Below are 18074 nucleotides of genomic sequence, written 5' to 3'. Positions count from 1 at the left end.
AGAGGCAGAGTTTCTGTGGGCTGGGCGGCAACTGAAACTGTCCCCTCCTGCAGTGACCAACCAGCCTGGGGGCAGAGCCACCCACCTCCCTCGCCAGAGTTGCACCCAATAGAAGGGACTCACGGGTCAGGAACCTGGGGTCCAGTCCTGGCCAGTCCACTGTCCCTTCAGTGCTTTTGTCTCCTCCCTCATAAAGTCGAGGTACCATGCCCTGGGGCTCACATTGCAGCTCAGTGCCAAGGAGGGTTCCACCAGGCCAGCAGGGCAGTCCCTGGGCCAGAGCTGTCTCTGCATCCCCAGTGCTCAGTCACTGGGCACGTGGCCTTGGCCGGGACACAGTGATGGACCCAAAGGGCAGCTGCTGTGGCCTTGAGTCCAGCTCACTTTGCCATGGCAGATCTGAGCCACACTTGCCTGGGTACCACAAAGCCACTGAGTCTTGGCTCTGCTCCCTCTTAGCCCCGTGGCCAATTCCTGACTTTTCTTATCCCTAAAGTGGGGGTGAGAGAATGTAGCTCAAGGCATAAGATAAAAAGAAGGACCTAGAATCAATGACACCCAGGAGCAGTGAGCACCCCCTCCCCACAAAGGGGAGCTTGGCTTCTTGGAGAAAGGGCTGATTCTGGGGCCGGGCAGCACACACTGAGCCTGGGTGAGCCTTGGGCATCCCGTAGTGTCAGAACGCAAGGAAGTGCTCAAAGACCAATGGAGACGTGTCCACAGGCTCCCGCTGGCCAAATTAGGACAGTTTGAGCATCAAAAGAAATAATGATGGAGGTAGATTATAACACGCTGAATGCAAAACGGAAGCAGGAGTCCATAGTGGTATCCCCATAAGGCATGGCCAAGGGAAAGTCTTCTTTCAGAACACCAAGTGGTGTAGAGTGGGTGATGGAGGCCCTAACAGTTGGCTCAGGCAAAGACCAGGGGTGCAGAGCTTCTCAGGCTTTAATGTGCATCTGGAGCACAAGGGAGTTGTTTAAATGCACAGGTAAATCCGGCAGTTCTCGGGAGGGGCCTGAAACTTTCTACCAGGCTCCATTGAACCACTTTGAGTAGCCAAGTATTCAACGGTTGTAAATGTAGGCATGGGGTGAAAAGTTATCAGCCTGTGGACATTCACAGAGTGATGCTGTGTCGCGCCTCACTAGGGTACCCCTAACTGATGCTCATGAGCGAAGTCACCTTTGCAGCAGAGGTCTGGTAAACCCTGCCTGAGCAGCGGGCACGCAAGCTCAGCACGGCCAACAGGGGACGTCCTGATGGGATTCTGCTGGAGGGACACACTGCCTCTGCAGGATGCTTGCCAAAACAATGCTGAACCTGAGCTCCGTCTCATGGAAACCAGCAGATGGACCTGCAGGAAGGACTGGTTTGTCCTCTTTAAAAATGTCAGTATCACGAAAGAGAAAAAAATCCGTACAGGTGTGCAGAGGGAATATTCTAGACTAAAGGAGATAAAAGACGTGACAGAAGCCCTGTGTGAGCTGTGTTTGGATCCCAGATCAGAAAAACAAACAAGTAACCCAGGCATAAGGGAGATGTGGGGGCCCACGACGGGTGTTTGAATAGGGACCGCGTACTGGAGGAGAGTAATAAGTAAAGAGTCAACACATCGGGTGTGCTCGGTGCTAAGCAGATGTAGGAGAACATTCTTAGGGAACCTGCAGAAGTCAGGAGTGAAGGATTTGGGGTAAAGGGTCACGATGTCCGCAGCCTGTTTCCAATTGTCCAGCTAATGTACAAACCAACTGTGTAAATAGAAAGAAAGAGATAAAGCAGAGGTGGCCTCGTGTGACAGTGGGTGACTTGGGGGAAGGGTAGATGGCAGTCTGTTGTACATTTTTTAAAAATTATTTTTTGGTGGGGGAGGTAATTAGGTTTATTTATTTATTTAATGGCCCGACTGAGGATTGAACCCAGGACCGGTACGTGCTAAGCACACGCTCTACCACTGAGCTGTACCCTCCCCTCTGCTGTACTGTGCTTTCAACCGGCTGTGCGGTTTAGGCTTCAGACTGGAAGTGGGCAGGTGCAGAGGCAGCGCCTGGTGGGCCTAGGGGCTCACCTCTCTCTCTTCCGCCCCTGCTCTGCTGAGGCCTGCCCACAAGGCTCTTGGGTTACTGGAGGGTTGGGAGGAAGGTGGGGACAGGCTCGGGCCACTCTGTGGTTGGCATCCACCCCAGGGGGCCAGGGGCCTGGGGCCTGGGCAGCATCAGGGTGGGAGGACCTTGAGGCTGGCTGTCTGCCCAGCTCTCCTGCCTGGGACCTCCAGGTGTGTAGAAGGGGATGGAGCAGGTGGCGGGGGACACTCGGGGAGCCCCCTGGGGTGTCAGGGAAGGGACCAGAAACCCCCTGAGGCTGTGAGCATGTGTACCTGGGGAGGGCGCAGCCCCAGCCTCTCAGTGGCCTTTGGCTCCATTCTGGAGTCCTCCTCCTCATTTTCACCTTTTGGGGTGTCCCCCTCAAAACAGTCCCGGCTGTATGTGCTGGGGGATCCGTGGGAAATCCTGCCCGTGAATCTCTCTGTCTGCATCCCCCCTGCCTACCAGGGAGCCCCTGTGGCAGGACGAGCATCCTGCCGCTGCGGTCCCCGGACCTCAGGCTCTGCCGAGAGGAGGAAGTGTGCTGGTGACGCCTGCCGCCCCAGCTCAGCTCACTGTGGGACCAGCCTCGACACAGGCTGTAGCCAAGGAGGTTCTGGGAGACAATGAGGAAGGTGAAGGCCCGCTGGAGTCTCAGCAACTGGGTGGTGGGTGCCTGGGGGAGCGGGACGAGGCCTTCTTGTGTGTGCGAGTGTGAGGGCTGGGGTGCTGGGGGTGCTCTGGGTGAGGGGTGGACAGCTGCTCTCTAGGAGAGCTCTCTGAAGCGTTCTTCCTGCCCTGTGCCATGCAGTTCAGATGTGGGCCGGTGTCCCCAACAATGTGGGGCCTCGGCCACTCTCTGGGGGTTGGGGGGTCAGAGCCTCTGGAAGAGGGTTGCCTGGAATTCAGGGCTTAGCATTCCCAGCGGGGCCTCCAGGGTCAGGGGTGGTGGGTGCCAGCACACTTGTCCTCTGCCCTGTGCTGGCCATGCTGGGGTGGCTGGGAGGGGGCCAGGTCGACCGGGTGCCCCTCCTCCAATTGTGGAGCTTGGAAGCAGCCCTGTGCTGGCTCCTGTGAGTCTTAGGCTGTGTGTCCTGATTCACTTGCCACCTGTCACCTGGAGGTGAAGACACCTGCTGTGAGGAGGGGTGAGGGGTGTCTGTAAAGTGCTGTGCTTGGGGGTGGCTCCTCGTTCCAATGGGACTGGCCCTGGGGGGCCTTTCTGTCCCTCTGGGTTTGGTGGCCGTGTGTGGGGAGGCGTGTGGGCCCCGTGGGCTTGTCTGTCTCCTGGGGCGGTTGGCCAGCTGGGAGGAGAGGGCTTGGCCAGATGCCCTGGAGCAGCTGGGAGGGTCGATGCTCTTGGCTGTGAGAGGGGCTGGGGCAGGCAGGGCCCCTTCCTGCCCTGCAGCACTCGGGCCACAGGAAGCTCTTGCCTTAGAGGCGCTCAGTCATGTCCTGGTGGGCCTCCCGCCCCACCCAGGGAGGGGCTGCCGGCCCGTCACAGCCCAGGCCCAGAGAGGCTGGCTGGTGGATGTCGGAAGGACGTTCATTCTGCCCCCAGCCCCCTCCTCTTTCTGCCCTGGATTGCTCCTTCTGAGGCATTTCAGCCCTTCTCCTATCTGGCTGAGTTGAGGATGTGGTGAGGGCAGACACAGTGGCCCTCATAAGGCTTCTTGGATGGTGTCCCCGCTCCTTCATCGTGGGTTCACTGCTCTGGGACGTCTGTGTGTCAGGCTGAGTACTTTACATACGCGATCCTCCCATTTTACACAACAGGAGACTGAGGCTGAGTGATGGGCTGTTTTGTTCAAGGTCATGACTCTGCCTTCGAAGTTCACAGCTCTGATGAGAGCACATTGTCTGTCTCCCCTGTGCCAAGCCCCGTTAGGGAGCTGGGGTCACAGAGAGGGCTAGACGTTGTCCTCAGGCTGCCCAGGATTGGGCAGGGTCAGAGGCAGACACTCCTGCAATGAGGGGAGCTGGTCCCAGGTCCTAAGTGGTACAGAGTGAGGTGGAGGAGGGGGAAGGGAGGGGCAACTTTGCAGAGGAGGTGTTGCTAAGAAAAGTTTTGAAGGATGAATAGGAGTTTGCGATGTGCACATGCATTCACGTACAGAGTGTCTAGCATCTTGGGCTACCATCAGTCTGGACTGAGAGGGTGGGTCAGTGTGGGGCTCGGCGTCCAGCTGTTTGAAGGCTGCTCGGAAAGCCTCTTAGGGGATCGCCAGTACTCAGGTACCCACTATGGGCCAGGCACAGAGATGAGCTTTACGACATGAGCCTTAAGGAGGGCGCTAATGTTCTCTTTATTTTCCAACAAGGCGCTTGAGGCTCAGAGAGACAGTAAGAGTCCCTTTCCTCAAGGACCTCCTCACTGCTGCTGCTGGTGTAGTCTCACCATGGCTGGCCTCCTTCTCAAGGCCTGAAGACCTCCCTGGAGGCTTCAGATATCTGGGTGGACCACACAGCTCTCTCTGAGGATGGGGGCCAGGCGTGCATATCTGTGTGGACATCTGGGGCCTTGGAAGCCTCGGGAGCCTTGATGGTAGGGCGGGGACTGGGGACTCTCTGATTGGGTGCATCTCCTTGGGGAGGAGAGGCAGGGGGCCACCCAGGCCCTGACCCTGCTTCCTGGGACCCTCTGGTTCACTCTGGTGGCCCCTGCTGACTTCCGGAAGTTCTTTCTCACCCTTGGTGGTCCGTTTCTGTCTTTGGACATGGTGGGGCTGTGGGGCGGGTGTTGGCGAGGGTAAGTCAACTGCCTGTGCTCAGTGCCGAGCGGACCAGGCACCTCCACGGCTCCACCCTGTTTCCCACCAGACCTGATTGCCAAGGGGAGTAGGGGAGCCTATGGATTGAGGGACATGCCCTTTTCTTGCTTGTCCTTGTCTAGTTTTGCTTTTCTCCTCTCAGCTCAGTGTCAGCGCTTGGCATCCAGCTGCACTTGCCCAATGGACAGTGTCTTGACTGTCATAGCACAAAGTTGTTGGCGGCCGCCCCCCAATCTCCTCCCAACCCCCTGCCACTCTCACCTTTCCTCTCCATCCTCTGTGACTTCTAGTCACCTCGAGTAATTCGAAATTCCCTGGTCATGGACCTCATCTCTTCGGTCTCTCCTTTGCAGCAAGATTTCCCCTCAGTTTGAGCTGCCACTTCCCCCAGGAAGCCTTCCCTGATTGCCCAAGCTGGATAGGATTTCCAACCTGGGCTCCCACAGTCTCGTGGATTCCGTGTCTTGGGACTGGACCTGTGTCTGATGGATCTGCTGTCCCAGCAGAGATGCCCTAAGCACCCTGAGCATGTGCTTGGCAAGAGCTGGCCAAATGCATTACATGAAGAGAGAGAGGGGGTCTGAGGGCTGACTGGCCTCACTGTGGTTCCTGTGCAGCTGGGGACAGAGCAGAAGGGCAGCACAGGGCATCCTAGGACCAGTCAGGGTAGGAAGTATCTGGGCTCTGCTCTGGGAATGGGCATCCCTGGGTCCAGGACCCTGGCCTGGCATTCCATGCAGGGTGGCCCACTTCAGGGTCTTTGAAGGGAGGACACGGCTGAGGGGACCTTCTGGCCCCGGACAGCTGCTGGGCTGGCTCACAGGCTCCTTGTGCCTGTTGGGCCCATCCTCGTCTCAGCCCTGCCCGGGGCCCACTTTTCTTCCGTCTCCACCTGCCACCCCCATCCACTACCACCCGCTTTCTCACTCTTGTTGGGTTTTGGCCATAGCCTCAGTGTTGCCCTTTCTGCTTCCGGTGGAGGTGCCTGTCCAGGCCTGTGGAGGGGGCCTTTGCCTCCCTCTCTCCCTGCAAAGCTCACTCCCTCTCAGCCTCACTGTAGCCCCATCTCTTATCTTTCTCTTTCTTTGCTCTCTTCTTGTTGCCCTCAACTCTCTCCTGCTCCCCAACTTTCTCTCCAGGATTGGAGGGAGCAAGAGCTGAGAGAGGGGAATCTGGGAGGACCTGGTGGGCCAGCCCTCTGGTCAGGCGCCTCTCAGGCTCCTGGTTCAGTTCCTGTGTTTTCTAGGTCTTTCCCTCTCTCCTGGCCTTGGGTCTCTCTCTCTTTCACTTTCTCTCTCTGCCTTTACCCACCCATCTCCCCTCCTCCGCCCTCCACGTCCTCTGCTGTGAGACAGCAGAGAAGGGACAGCTGTGACTCACCAGAGGGGACAGTCTGCCTCTGAGATTTTGGGAGTAGAGCATGTGGCCTTGAGCCCATGAGCCCGTGAGACCGTGTGTGTGTGTGTGTGTGTGTGTGTGTGTGTGTGTGTGTGTCAGTGTGGGTGCCGGGGTGGGAGGGAGTCTGGATGTGGCCTGGAGTGGATCAGATTGGGAGAGGACTCCTAGTGCCGGCCAGAGGCCCCCCTACCCTCCCTCCAGCCCTCCCTGCCCTCTTGGTCTTGGGGTGGTTCCCCCACCCCCCCGCCTTTCCCTCTGGCGTTTGTGAGCCTTGGGCCCAGGAGGGAGGTGGAGTCATGTCTGGAGGGGAGCTGCCCCTCCTGGCCTCTCTGCTGCTCAGCTCACTTTTCAGCCACCAGGGTAGGGGTGGGGCACCCAGGGGTGCGGAGTGAGATCAGCTGGGAGGGGGTGCCCCTTCCTTCACACTGTTGGTGAAGCCCTCCTCCTCCTGGTTTCGATGACTACAAGCCTGTCCTAAGCTCCTCCTCCTGGCTGATGGGTGAGCCCTGTGTAGAGGGTGGAGAGGTCTCAAGAATCGGTGGACCCAGTCCTGCCCTTGGGGATCACAGCGCCACAAGGCCTCCCAACGTGCCCAGTGCCCTGGGCTGCGTGGCATTGGCTGTGGGCCTCTCAGACCTTGGCTGGGGTGGGGAGGGTTCCGTGGGATTGGTGACAGGACATTCGTGGTTTTTGCCACTCTCCTCAGGGTAACACTCCTCCCTTCTCCCTCTGCCTCGGCAGGTCCTCCAGAAACTGGGGAAGGCGGATGAGACAAAGGATGAGCAGTTTGAACAGTGTGTCCAGAATTTCAACAAGCAGCTGGTGAGTGTCGGGGGGTGGCTGCCAGCCTTAGAGAGCATGTGACAGTGGAACTGTGGCTGCCAGGTGGAGAATGTCAAGAGCTGAAGCTGTGGAGTAGGGGAGCATGAGGAGGATTTGAGTGGGCTGGTGAGGTCATGGAAGACTTCTTGGAGGAGGGAGCACTGGTGCTGTATGTGAACCATGGGAAAGAGGAGGGAGGGGCAGGGGTGTACTTGAGGTCCTCGGTCAGACATCAGGTGTGCAGGAGCAGGCAGTAGATTGTGGCCAGACTCTGGAAAACTTTGAAGGTCCAGACAAGAGGGAACCTTAGAAGCTTCTCATGAAGAGAGTGTGTCTGCGGGGTTTAATATGGGAGCAGAGTGGACTGGATTTGGTTTGGGCACCTGCTGAGTGGTGGGCTCCAGGCCGGGCCATTTATGGAAGGCTTGTGGGTGCCTCTCAACCCCTCTGTAAGGCAGCTGGTATTATTGCTCCCTTTTGTAGAGGGGCAGCTATTGAGGCTTATAGAAAGTTGTGTACTTTGCCCAAGGGCATCCAGCTTTGGGACAGGATTCAAACCCATACTCGTCTGGTTCCGAAGACTGCAAGGGACTTGAAGGGCCTCCTTGCCCCCTATTCCTTTTATGGGCCGGGGTGGTAGCAGAAGGGCCTTGATTATGTTGTCAGCCTTGGGGCGGTGGTTAGGTTCAAGGGAGGGCTTCCTGACCAAAGGGCTCTAAATATCTCATCAGGGTTGTACCTGAGACCTTCCCCCTCAGATCTGCTAAGTCTAGAACAAGCTACTATGGCAGCTGAGTCTGAGGACAGTAGAAGGGAGAGTGAAATGACCCTGGTGATTTCCCCTCTCTGAGGAGGGCCAAGGAGGCAGGGAGAGAGAGCTGGGCCACGGCTTCTGCAGACCAGCCCCAGTGAGGGCAGGCGGAGGGGAGTGTGCATGGAGAGTGAGGTCAGGAAAGGGGCCAGGTGGGCCCAGACTGGGGGCCGGAGGGACCAGGCCTCTTCCTGCTCCTTGTCCACATCTGAAGCCTCAGAAAGCACTAAGGGTGCCCCCAATGTCTCCGCAGGTGGAATGGAATCCTGGGGTGAAGGGGCCTCCTTTGGAGAACTCAGCTCACTGGCCAGGGGCAGGGAGCATGCTGGGAGAGAGCCAAGGAGCATGCTGGGAGAAGAGGGTGTGGGGAGCATGCTGGGAGAGGGGCGAGGGGGGCATGCTGGGAGAGGGCTGAGGTGGAGAATGCTAGTGGAGGGCTGGCAAGGAGCGTGCTGGGAGAAGAGGGTGCAGGGAGCATGCTGGGAGAGGGGCGAGGGGGGCATGCTGGGAGAGGGCTGGCAAGGAGCATGCTGGGAGAGGGCCAGGGAGCATGCTGGGAGTGGCTCCAGGGCCAAGTCCACCCTGCCTTCCAGAGAAGCTCCCCAGAGCAGGGATGGGAGCCTCCATGGCTGCTTGTCCCCCAGGTCAGTGAGGGGAGGTGTTTCAAGGCCCATCACAGAGACATCTACTGTCTGTGTGGCTCGGGTGAGCCCTTGCCCTGTTGCCTCAGTTTTCTCACCTGCGCAGTGGAGGCTTGAACAAAAACTCTGAAGCCCTCCCTCCTGATTCTGTCCCCCGGAAGGCCCAGGCCTGCCCCTTACTCAGCTGGCCTCCCCGTGTTGCCAGCTGCTTTGAAACCCTTTTAGAGAATTGCCGTTACTTGAGTCCCTACTGCGGGGCTGGCAGTGCCCTATGTTTTATAGACAGGAGCCTCCCAGCCTTGAGGTGGGTGCTAATATTCTCTTCATGTGATGGAGGAGGGACCTGAGGCTCAGAGAGGTTCCCAGGCCACGTAGCTGCTTGGGGGTGGGGGCTTGGGGATTTAAATCCAGATCTGTCCCCTCTCGGGTCCCCTCTCTTGGAGCTGAGCCCCGGTCTTGATGGCAGAGTGGAGGAGAAATGTTAGGGCAGCTCCTGAGCTGCAGCCCCGGGGTGAGGGGATGGAATGGGCTGGGCTGTTTGGTGAAAGGTCTGGGAGCTGAGGTTCCCTGCAGCTGGCCCCAGAGCTGTGACCAAAGTGTTGCTCCCTCCTCTCGCCTTTCAGAGTCACCCCTTCTGGGTCCCTGGCCCTGGGCAGGGAGTCGCTCACTGATCCTCGTGCAGAAGGGCAGGGGAGTGAGGCCAGGGCTAAAGATAACCAGTGCTGGGGGCTGCTTGTGGCTCCCTGGCTGTGGACATGGGCAGTCATTTGACCTGGTGCTGTGTCTGCCTTCAGGGTGGGTGGGGTGGTCGGCTTCTTCAGGGGCCAAGGGTGAAAGCAGGGGTGGGCAAATCTGAGGTCTCATTTGAGGCTCAGGGCCACCCTCCCTTAGGGCTTAAGGCTCCTAGGCAGTTCTGGATTTGATTGGTGTGTGGGACTGACGGGGGCCTGGGGGTGAGGGGGTCAGGGTTTAGAAAAGTTGAAGGTCATTATTCTTGAGGGGGTGAATTCAAGGAGCTGCAGGGCTTGGGGGCCCCTGGGAAAGGTAAGGAGCCCCACCTCATCTGGGGACACTGAGCGTAGTGGGCCTAGTGCCAGTCAGGGCCGAGGGTGGCAGGAAATTTGGGCTTCCGGGAAGCAAATCTCCCACCCCTTGCTATGGGGGTGCACCCTAGGAGAGGGTGTAGGTCGCCCTGTGTCATCTGCTTTCACAGGGACCCAGTTGGCACAGCCCCTCTGGGCCCACTCAATGCTAGTCACGGCACCGCTGCCCTCAGTCCTTGCACTGAGAAACCCTGGGGGGCCCACTTGTACCCCACCAGCCCGAGTACTCCAGACCGAGCTCAGGCCTTCTTGGAAGCCAGGTGGCCCAAGCTCTTCCTTCTGGGGCCGCCTGGACCTTGCACCCCAGGGCTCATTCTGGCTGTTTGTGTGTCACTGAGGTGAGGCAGGTCTGATTCCTGCTGGTCCCCCAGAGCTCACCCCGGGCTCTGCTCCGAGTGGGCCTCCCTGGCTATGGAGTGAAGATGCTCTGGCATTGCCTGCAGAGGGCCACGGGAGGCAGCTGGAGCCAGAGGCAGTCTGTGCAGAAGGGGACTTCCCTGCCCCCTAGATTCACTGGGAAGATGGGGGCCTGGGTCTTCAGGCCACCAGTGGCGGCTGATGCCAGGAAGGCGGGGGTTAGCCTTTTGTGGGAGGTACAGCGGGGACGTGGGGTACCTGCCGAGCCGCCCTGCAGAGCCCCGCCTGGTGTTGGTCCTGGGCTGTGGTGCCCTTCCAGACTCCCGAGTCTGGAGCCCGGAGAGCAGGCTGAGGGGCAGCAGCTGCAGGACTTTCCCCTTCCCCCAGCTGCTCTGCCAGGCATGTGTTAGCGCCCAGGAGCCTCCGGAGGCCAGTGCGGAGGGGAACACACACATTCTGTGCTGGCGGCCTGGGCATCACCCTGCAGGAGGCAGCTGGCTGGGAGCCCCGGGGCAGGCACTGGGGACCGACCAGGGAGCGGGGCCTGGGACCAGCTGCGGTTGGCAGCGGGGAGGCCAGGCTCCGGGCGGCCCCTTGCACATCTGTGCCCAGAGTGGCTGCTCACAGTGTGTCCCTGTTTTGGAAGCACAAGGGGCCCTGGTACAGCCTGAAGCCCGGGTGAGTGCGGCACCCCCGACCTTCCCCAGGGCGACCCCTCCTCTGGTACAAGACACTGGGGGACAATGGGTAGGGAAGCAAGATGATGGAGCCTTGGTGGAAAGAGAAGCTGGGTCTGGAAGATTCTGTGATGTCAGATGAGTACAAATAGCATTGCATCACAAACACACTTATTTTTTCTTTTCTTATTTATTTATTTATTATTTATTGAATTATAGTCAGTTTACAATGTGTGTCAATTTCTGATGTACAGCACAATTTTCCAGTCATATACGAATATACATAGACTTGCTTTCATATTCTTATTTTTTCTTTTAAATTCAAGTATAGTTGATTTACAATGTGTTAGTTTCTGGTGTGCAGCAAAGCGATACAATTACAGGTATCTATTCTTTTTCATATTCTTTTCCATCACAGGTTATTACAAGCTATTGAATATAATTCCCTGTGCTGTGCAGTAGGGCCTTGTTTAGTCCTCATCTCACCAGAACATTTACTTGGTAAGCCTAGGCAGGCTGCCTCCAGAGCAGGGCGGACCACTCCTGACTCCCCAGTCTCCTGGGGCCCACAGGCGATCCCTGGTGGAATGCCAGGGAGGTTTGAAGGCTTGTGGCTTGGCCTTTTCTTTTCTTCCTTTAATCTTTAATCAGCACACCTTAAATTTTGATGCTTGTAAGAATTATGTGTGGCTGGGATTTTATGCTGTCCTCTGTGGGGTCTGAAGGAGTTTTGGAGAGGGTTTCCTTTTTTGACTCGATGCTCTGAAGTCCTCCCTGTGTGGTGTCTCTACAGTCCCATGGAGGCATCTGTCTGGATACACAGGCAGCTCATGACCCATTCAACACACTGGGGCCTGAGCGCCCAGGCCTTGGAGGTGTTGCTGGCTCTCTGGGTGCCTGCATCACCCTGCCAAGTCTCGGAACCCTGGCAAGTCTCGGAACCTCAGCCTTGGTGCTGGCCCCCATGCACAATTGATGCACGGAGCTCTAAGGACACTGTAGGGGTGGTGGTGGGGACTGTGTGAGGGGGACGGGAGAGGGTGCTGGGGTGAGCCTGTGCAGGGTGGCCGTGCCCCCGCATTTTGGACAGGGTGGAGGGATGTCTTCCTGCCTCCCCTCCGGGGCTGAGAATAGTGCCTGGAAGAGCAGGTGCTGACAAACTTGGGATGAGTGTCCCTTTGGGCAGAGGGGTCCCGAGATGCCCAGATCATAACGGGCACTCAGCATGTGTCGATGGCCAGACAGGTGATAGCTGCTGTGCTCCAGCCTGGGGGCACCGGCCCGTCGGGTCTTCTGTAGGCTCCCCCTGATGCCTTGGTGAGGACAGCCATCCACTATCGATGGACGGGGGCCTGTGGGAAGAAGAGGGCAGCTTTGGCTGTGCCCCAGGCCCTCACCATGGTCTGTCTTTCTCTTTGCAGACTGAGGGCACCCGGCTGCAGAAGGATCTCCGGACCTACCTGGCTTCAGTCAAAGGTAAGGGACAGACGTGGCCTGGGTCTCAGAGAGGGGCCTTTCCCTCTGGAGCTGACGGTGCAGAGCTGGGGAGGGGCAGCAGTGTCTGTGGTAGGGGCTCGGGCCGTCAGTGGAGACTCACCGACCTCCTGGGCCTTTGGGGATGGGGGCAAGGCTATCCCCTGACCAGGGGCCCCCGTGGCCCTGGCTGCAGCGTGGCCCTCCTGCCCCACAGCCATGCACGAAGCCTCCAAGAAACTGAACGAGTGTCTGCAGGAGGTATACGAGCCTGACTGGCCTGGCAGGGATGAGGCGAACAAGATCGCGGAGGTGAGTGCAGGGCCGGGGTTCAGCCCTTCTCCGAGGGACCCCCAGCTTCAGCTGGCCAGCCTAGCTGGCCCACCCTCTGCAGTCCTTCTGGTCCTCAGTCCTGTGTGCTCTTGGGCAAGTCCTCTCCCTTCTCCGAGGGTCATTTTCTCCTCTGATGGCTCTCACACTGAGATGGCTCTTCTGATGATGTCCTGAGGCCACCCCTCCCCTCTGTGTTGTGTCTCTGGCCTCAGAAAGCCTTCCCCTGGCCCCATCAGCCCTGGGCCTGTCTGATCCTCATGTCACCTTGTGAAAAGGCAGGCGTGGTTACCCCCATTTCACAGATGAGAAAACTGAGGTTCTGAGAAGCCACCACTCTGTGAAGTGATGGGGCCAGGGCTGACCCCCAGGTCCCCGGGAGGGGAGGGCTGGGAGGGGTGTGGCCCAGTTCCCCTGGTGGGACCCTCCCGTGCTCTTGCCTCCTTCAGAACAACGACCTGCTCTGGATGGATTACCACCAGAAGTTGGTGGACCAGGCTCTGCTGACCATGGACACGTACCTGGGTCAGTTTCCTGACATCAAGGTGAGAGGCCTCCATTGGTCCATCCTGCTCTGGCCCTGCAGCCTGTGTCGGGGAGCTGGAGAGGGAAAGAGGGGCTGGTGGGCAGGGGGAAGCCCAGGGCTGGCTCAAGCCCTGAGGTTACTGCCCTGGATGCTGGCCCGCACTCGCCTGGCACTTCACCCCTCCAGGGCGGCTCTCTCTGAGCCCCCAGACCTGGGCCTTTCTGGGCTGGAAGCTTTGGGCCCCATAAGAGAACTCATGGTGCTTGGCCGTGGGTGGCCGTGTCACTATGGAGTGACATATTAGGGGCTGGAAGTCCTGGGCGTGAATGCCTGAAGGTGCCCGTGCGGGGCTGTGTGTGCTGGGAGGGGAGTGTTTATGTAGCTGTGCACGTGGCCGCTTACCTGGGCGTGTCTGTGTGCTCACACGTGTTCAGAAAGCAGCCGGGGCAGGAAGCTTGCTGGGCCCAGTGGGTTAGCAGTTGTCAGTGTGCCAGGATCTCACCGAGGAGAGTGGGACCCTGGGGCTCCCGATGGGGAAGAGGAGCTGTCTGGAGCTCAGGGGTGACTATAGTTCGTGCTGGACCCAATCCGCAGGGGGTCACGTTCCATGCTGGCCCCCTCAGCCCCCTGTGCACATGCCTCAGGCTCCCAGAGGTGCCTGTGGGAAGTGTGGAAGGGAGGTTGGTGGTGGCCCAGGGGGAGGGAGGCCTGAGGCCCAGGAGGCCAGGGAGGAGGCCTGCCCCACAGTCCTGGCCAGTGGCAACTGACAAAAGTGGGGTCACTATTACAAGGTCCTCTGTCTTGGGAAGGACCGCAGGAGGTGTGGACGGCCTTGAAGAGGGGGGCTCCTTGCCCCCAGAAATGTTCAAACAACAATGTCTCAAGCACATGTTAGATGGATTTGCCGAGCCTGGGGTCCGCTGCCCTGAGCCCTCTGGGCTTATGTAGGTCCAGGGCTCACGACCCAGTTTCCCTGGGCCCCGCCTGGGTCAGCATCGCGGCAGGGGTGCCGGGTCCTGCTCAGCCCCCTCTTCTTCCTTCTGTCCCCCAGTCACGCATTGCCAAGCGCGGGCGGAAGCTAGTGGACTACGACAGTGCCCGGCACCATTATGAGTCCCTACAGACCGCCAAAAAGAAGGATGAGGCCAAGATTGCCAAGGTAGGGCTGGGAAAGTGGGGTTTTGGTGGTGGGGAGGGTCTTCAGGGAGTCACAGCAGGGGCCCAGAGCAGTGCCCCTGGTGGGCAGGAATCCTCACCCCCTTTACAGCTGGGTTCACAGCTGCCAACTGGTCCCTGGTCCCTAGTCCCTGGTCTCGTGACGGCGCTGGGCCCAGGGCCAGTGAGTGAGCGGCCCTCGTGGGCCCACCCTATGGTGCCACCCTGTCCCCTGGCCCCCGCGCCTGCTCTGAGGCCACTTCCCAGAGCGAGAACAGGCCCGGCTTGGGTTACCCTGGCCCCGCCCCTCCTGGCCTGGCGAGCGTGGAGTGGAATTCCATCCTGGGATCTGATCCCATGTGACCCCGGCTCAACTGAACAAGCAGGTGTGGGGGGCGGACACTCCCCTGACGTGATGTGGGGAGGGTCTGAGCCGCTAACCCACCGAAGGCAGGACCCTGCTTGCGAGCCCCTCTGTCCCTGCTAACCAGTCTCACATTTTGCTTTGCAGTTGGAGTTTACCCTTCTCCACCCTGCTCTGCTTGGGGCTCCCCTTAACTCTCTCAGCCTCAGGGGGTCTTTACCTGTGCTGTGGGTGGTGGGGGGCTGGCCCTCTGGAGGGGTGGCCAGCTGTCTGTCCCTGCATTGGGGACGCTTGGACGTGGTGTTTAATATCTGTGTCTCTGTTTCTCTCTCCCCACCTCCCTTCCGTTTCTCTACTCTCCTTGGCCTTGACTCCCTCCCCACCCCCAGCCTGTCTCGCTGCTTGAGAAAGCCGCCCCCCAGTGGTGTCAAGGCAAACTGCAGGCTCACCTCGTAGCTCAAACTAACCTGCTCCGAAATCAGGTGACACTGGCTTCTAACCTTGCACGTGCTGGCGCCTTCTGGTCTGTTGTCCTGTCCTTGGTGCTGGGCACCTGTCTGCCCAGTTGCCTGGGGAGGTGGGGGAGGGCTCGGCCTCTTTCCCGGCTTGGGAGGCAGGGCTGTTTTCAAGTGTCTCTGCTGGGAAACTCCCACCTCTGAGGAGATCTGAGGGCCAGTGGAGGAGGTGGATGGAGGCTGGGGGCTCTGGTTGGCCTGGGCTGGGCCCAGCTCTGTTGCGTGGTGCCCGGCTCTCCGGTAGTCCTGAGACTCTGACATCCTAGCCTCTAGGAACCCAGGAAAGTCTCGGAGCCTCTGACCTCCATGAGGGCTCCTGCGGGGAGGGGTGTGTTGTCTTTAGGGCTTCCTGTCCTGACATGTGTTGTCCTTCAAGCCGCACAGGAACTGTGAGGTTATCCTGAATTCACTGAGGGCACAGACCTGCCCAGAGAGGCAGCACCTCCTGCCCCTGGAGGGGACACTGGGAAGGCTCCTCAGTCTGGCTAGGGTGCTGAGACCTGGGGCCTGGAGGACTGGCTCTTTGGGAGTTTCATGGAGGGCAAACAGTCCACATCACGGTGGGCTTCCTGGAGGAGGCTCTTTGTTCAAAACTCCTGAGTGATATTACTATCCTGGCAAGACTTCACTCTTCTCAGCCCCCTGCCCTCGGAATGGGCCGGGTCCTGGGTGGGCACAGGGCACATCGTGGTGCCCTGGGAGAGGAGCCCTCGTGCTTTTCTCTCCAGTGAAACTGGCATGAGTCCAGCATCCCTTCACGGTCCCAGGGTGGGAGCAGGCGGCAGAGGCCCCATCCAGGAGGTTGAGTTTCTCTCTGGGCAGCTGCCTTCTTTTTTCTGGGCCACCTTCTGATTTCATCCTCCAGCCACATGTATTGAGTGCCTGGGGTGTGGAGAGCTCTGGGCTCAGTAGTGGGCTTGTGGTCCAATTTCTTACCTGACCTGCTGCCTGAATACTTTTAGGCCAGAGTTGTGGGCTGACTTTGGAGGCACTGAGCAGTTGACAGCCTCACCCGTCCAGGGTCTGGGGAGACCCCCTGAGGGTGTGGTCTTCGACAGACTCACGTCCTCCTCTGCCATAGGAGGTGGAGGGGGGCCAAGGGGCTGGAATTGGCCTGTCCTGCTGGTTGAGTTCAGAACTTGTGTCTAGAGGGGGAATGGAGCCCTTGGCCCAGAGCCAGGGTTTCTGCATTATTTTCCCTGGAACAGGTTTGGCAGGAGGCCAGGTGAACATTTCTGTCCAGTGGGGGGAGCCTCCAGGAGACTGTGGGGCCTGGGGTGGGGCCTGTGACTGCCTTGGGGCTCCTGGGGATGGGTGTTGTTGAGGACCGTGCTGGGAGGGCCCCCCACCCTGCCCTGGGGGACCCGCAGGGGAGGCCAAGGCACGGGATCTCATCTCTGGGTGTTGGACTGCAGATGTTTCGCCTTTCGGCCAAACTGACATTCCCATTTGGATCCAATTTTTATTTGAGCCTCTCCTTCTGACCCGCCCTGCCTCACGCCTGGCTGGAGGCTGGGGAGCTGTCAGGCAGCTGACTGGCTGTGAGCTCGGGCACTTGGGGCCTTGGGGCTGCCCTGCTGGCTGACTTGACTCTGGGGAGACAGTACAACCTCCCGAGGCTGCTCCCCTGAGCTGACCAGCTTCAGGTGTCCCCCGAGCTAGTTCTGAGCTGCTGTCTTCTAAAACCCACCTGCAGGACCCTGGTGGCACTCTGTGTGGCGGGCAGGCCGATTTCAGTGCTGATCTCCATGTCCGTCAGCCTGTGGCAGGGCCACTGGGGCTGCAAGGCCTCCCCAACCATGGACAGCTCTTTTCTACCCCCTCCAAGGGCTTCTGAAGAACAAAGATATGAGAAATGTGACTCAAAGGGGATAAAAGACATAGGTCTTGACTTCAGAAACTCTAGCACGGGACCTCCCCATGCTTCGCAGTGTTGCTGGTGTGTGGGAACGGGTGGGGCCCACAGCTGTGAGCTGCAGCGTCATCCTTGTGGACCAGCATCATGGGGTGGTGGCTGGATCCCCATGGAGAGGTGGTGTCTGCGGGCACAGGAGTGGCGCTGTCACGGCAGCTCTGGAGGACAAGGGTCTTGGGTGGGAAGCACGAATGGCAATTTGAGATGCTCACAGCTGTCCGTGTGGCAGTCATTTCCTGTGGGGTCTATAAACCATTGTCTGTAGCCCTCCATCAGGCTCTGGGTCTCAGAGGAGGAAGGCAAGGATGGCCTGGCCCACGGCCGGGAGGGCACACCAGATCTGATCCATTCCAGGAGGGCCTCAGGGCACACACGCTTGTAGATGGCTCTTTTATTTCCTAGTCTCCCTTTAATTTTTAAATGAGATTTTAAAAGGTCAGGCAGGGCTCACATGCTCACTCCAGCAAGTTCCAGCAACCTGAAGGTCACTGTAGTCTGGAGCCCTGGTGGCTTCTCTCCTCCAGGCCCAGCCCAAGTCAGTGCAGCTCAGCACGGGCACAGCAGGGGCAGGAAGCAGGGGACTTGGGCTGCCACGGTGCCTGGAGCCGGGTGGGACCGCTGGGTGGGCTTGGGGGAGCCGTGTGCCCTGTGGCTACTTGGCGTGCTGGCCAGTTGGCCTGGGGACGGGAGGCCTGGGCGGGGCCTGCCACATTCCTGGGCCTGACTCAGACCCTGAGTCACTGTTTCCAGCAGCGCCCTCCAGAATGAGCTTGCAGAGCCCTTTCTGGGGCCGGGGTCTGTGACTCATCCCTGCTCTCCCCTGATCTCTCCCCCAAACTCCCAAGTTTCTTGGACTCTGTGGTGGGGCCTCAGTGCCCCCCAACCCCGTGGATGTGAGCAGGCCTGGAGGGTGCAGGGCCTGCCCTGGGGAAGGTATGAGGTCTTGGGAGTGGGCGGGGCGCCCAGCCCAGTAGCCCAGCTCCCTCCTCCCCTGCCTGCTTCCCTGTCTTTCCCCTAATGTACCTGAGCTGCGCCCCTGGCCTCAGTCTGGAGGGGACAGGTCACAGGAGAGAGAGGGGAGGGGATGGGAAGTACTCTCCCAGGGAGGTGAAGCCTGGCTGGTGGTTGAGGC

General features: G+C 59.2%; 1 protein-coding gene across 20 annotated transcripts in view; it reads left to right on the top strand.

Annotated features, from left to right (window-relative positions):
- Nucleotides 1-18074, top strand: part of BIN1 (bridging integrator 1) — a 51953-nt gene that overhangs the window by 19136 nt on the left and 14743 nt on the right. For 10 of the 20 annotated variants that reach the window (XM_032479191.1, XM_032479190.1, XM_032479189.1 and 7 more), the window contains exons 2-7: nt 6995-7075; nt 12086-12140; nt 12355-12449; nt 12917-13012; nt 14045-14152; nt 14902-14994. In XM_032479191.1, coding sequence (XP_032335082.1) covers nt 6995-7075; nt 12086-12140; nt 12355-12449; nt 12917-13012; nt 14045-14152; nt 14902-14994 — 528 coding nt within the window. The remainder of the gene's footprint in view (nt 1-6994; nt 7076-12085; nt 12141-12354; nt 12450-12916; nt 13013-14044; nt 14153-14901; nt 14995-18074) is intronic. The other 10 variants (XM_032479194.1, XM_032479192.1, XM_032479197.1 and 7 more) reach the window with 1 other exon arrangement.

This window comes from Camelus ferus, chromosome 5, assembly GCF_009834535.1.
Source record: "Camelus ferus isolate YT-003-E chromosome 5, BCGSAC_Cfer_1.0, whole genome shotgun sequence".
Taxonomy (NCBI): domain Eukaryota; kingdom Metazoa; phylum Chordata; class Mammalia; order Artiodactyla; family Camelidae; genus Camelus; species Camelus ferus.
This window is presented reverse-complemented; position numbering and strand designations above follow the sequence as displayed.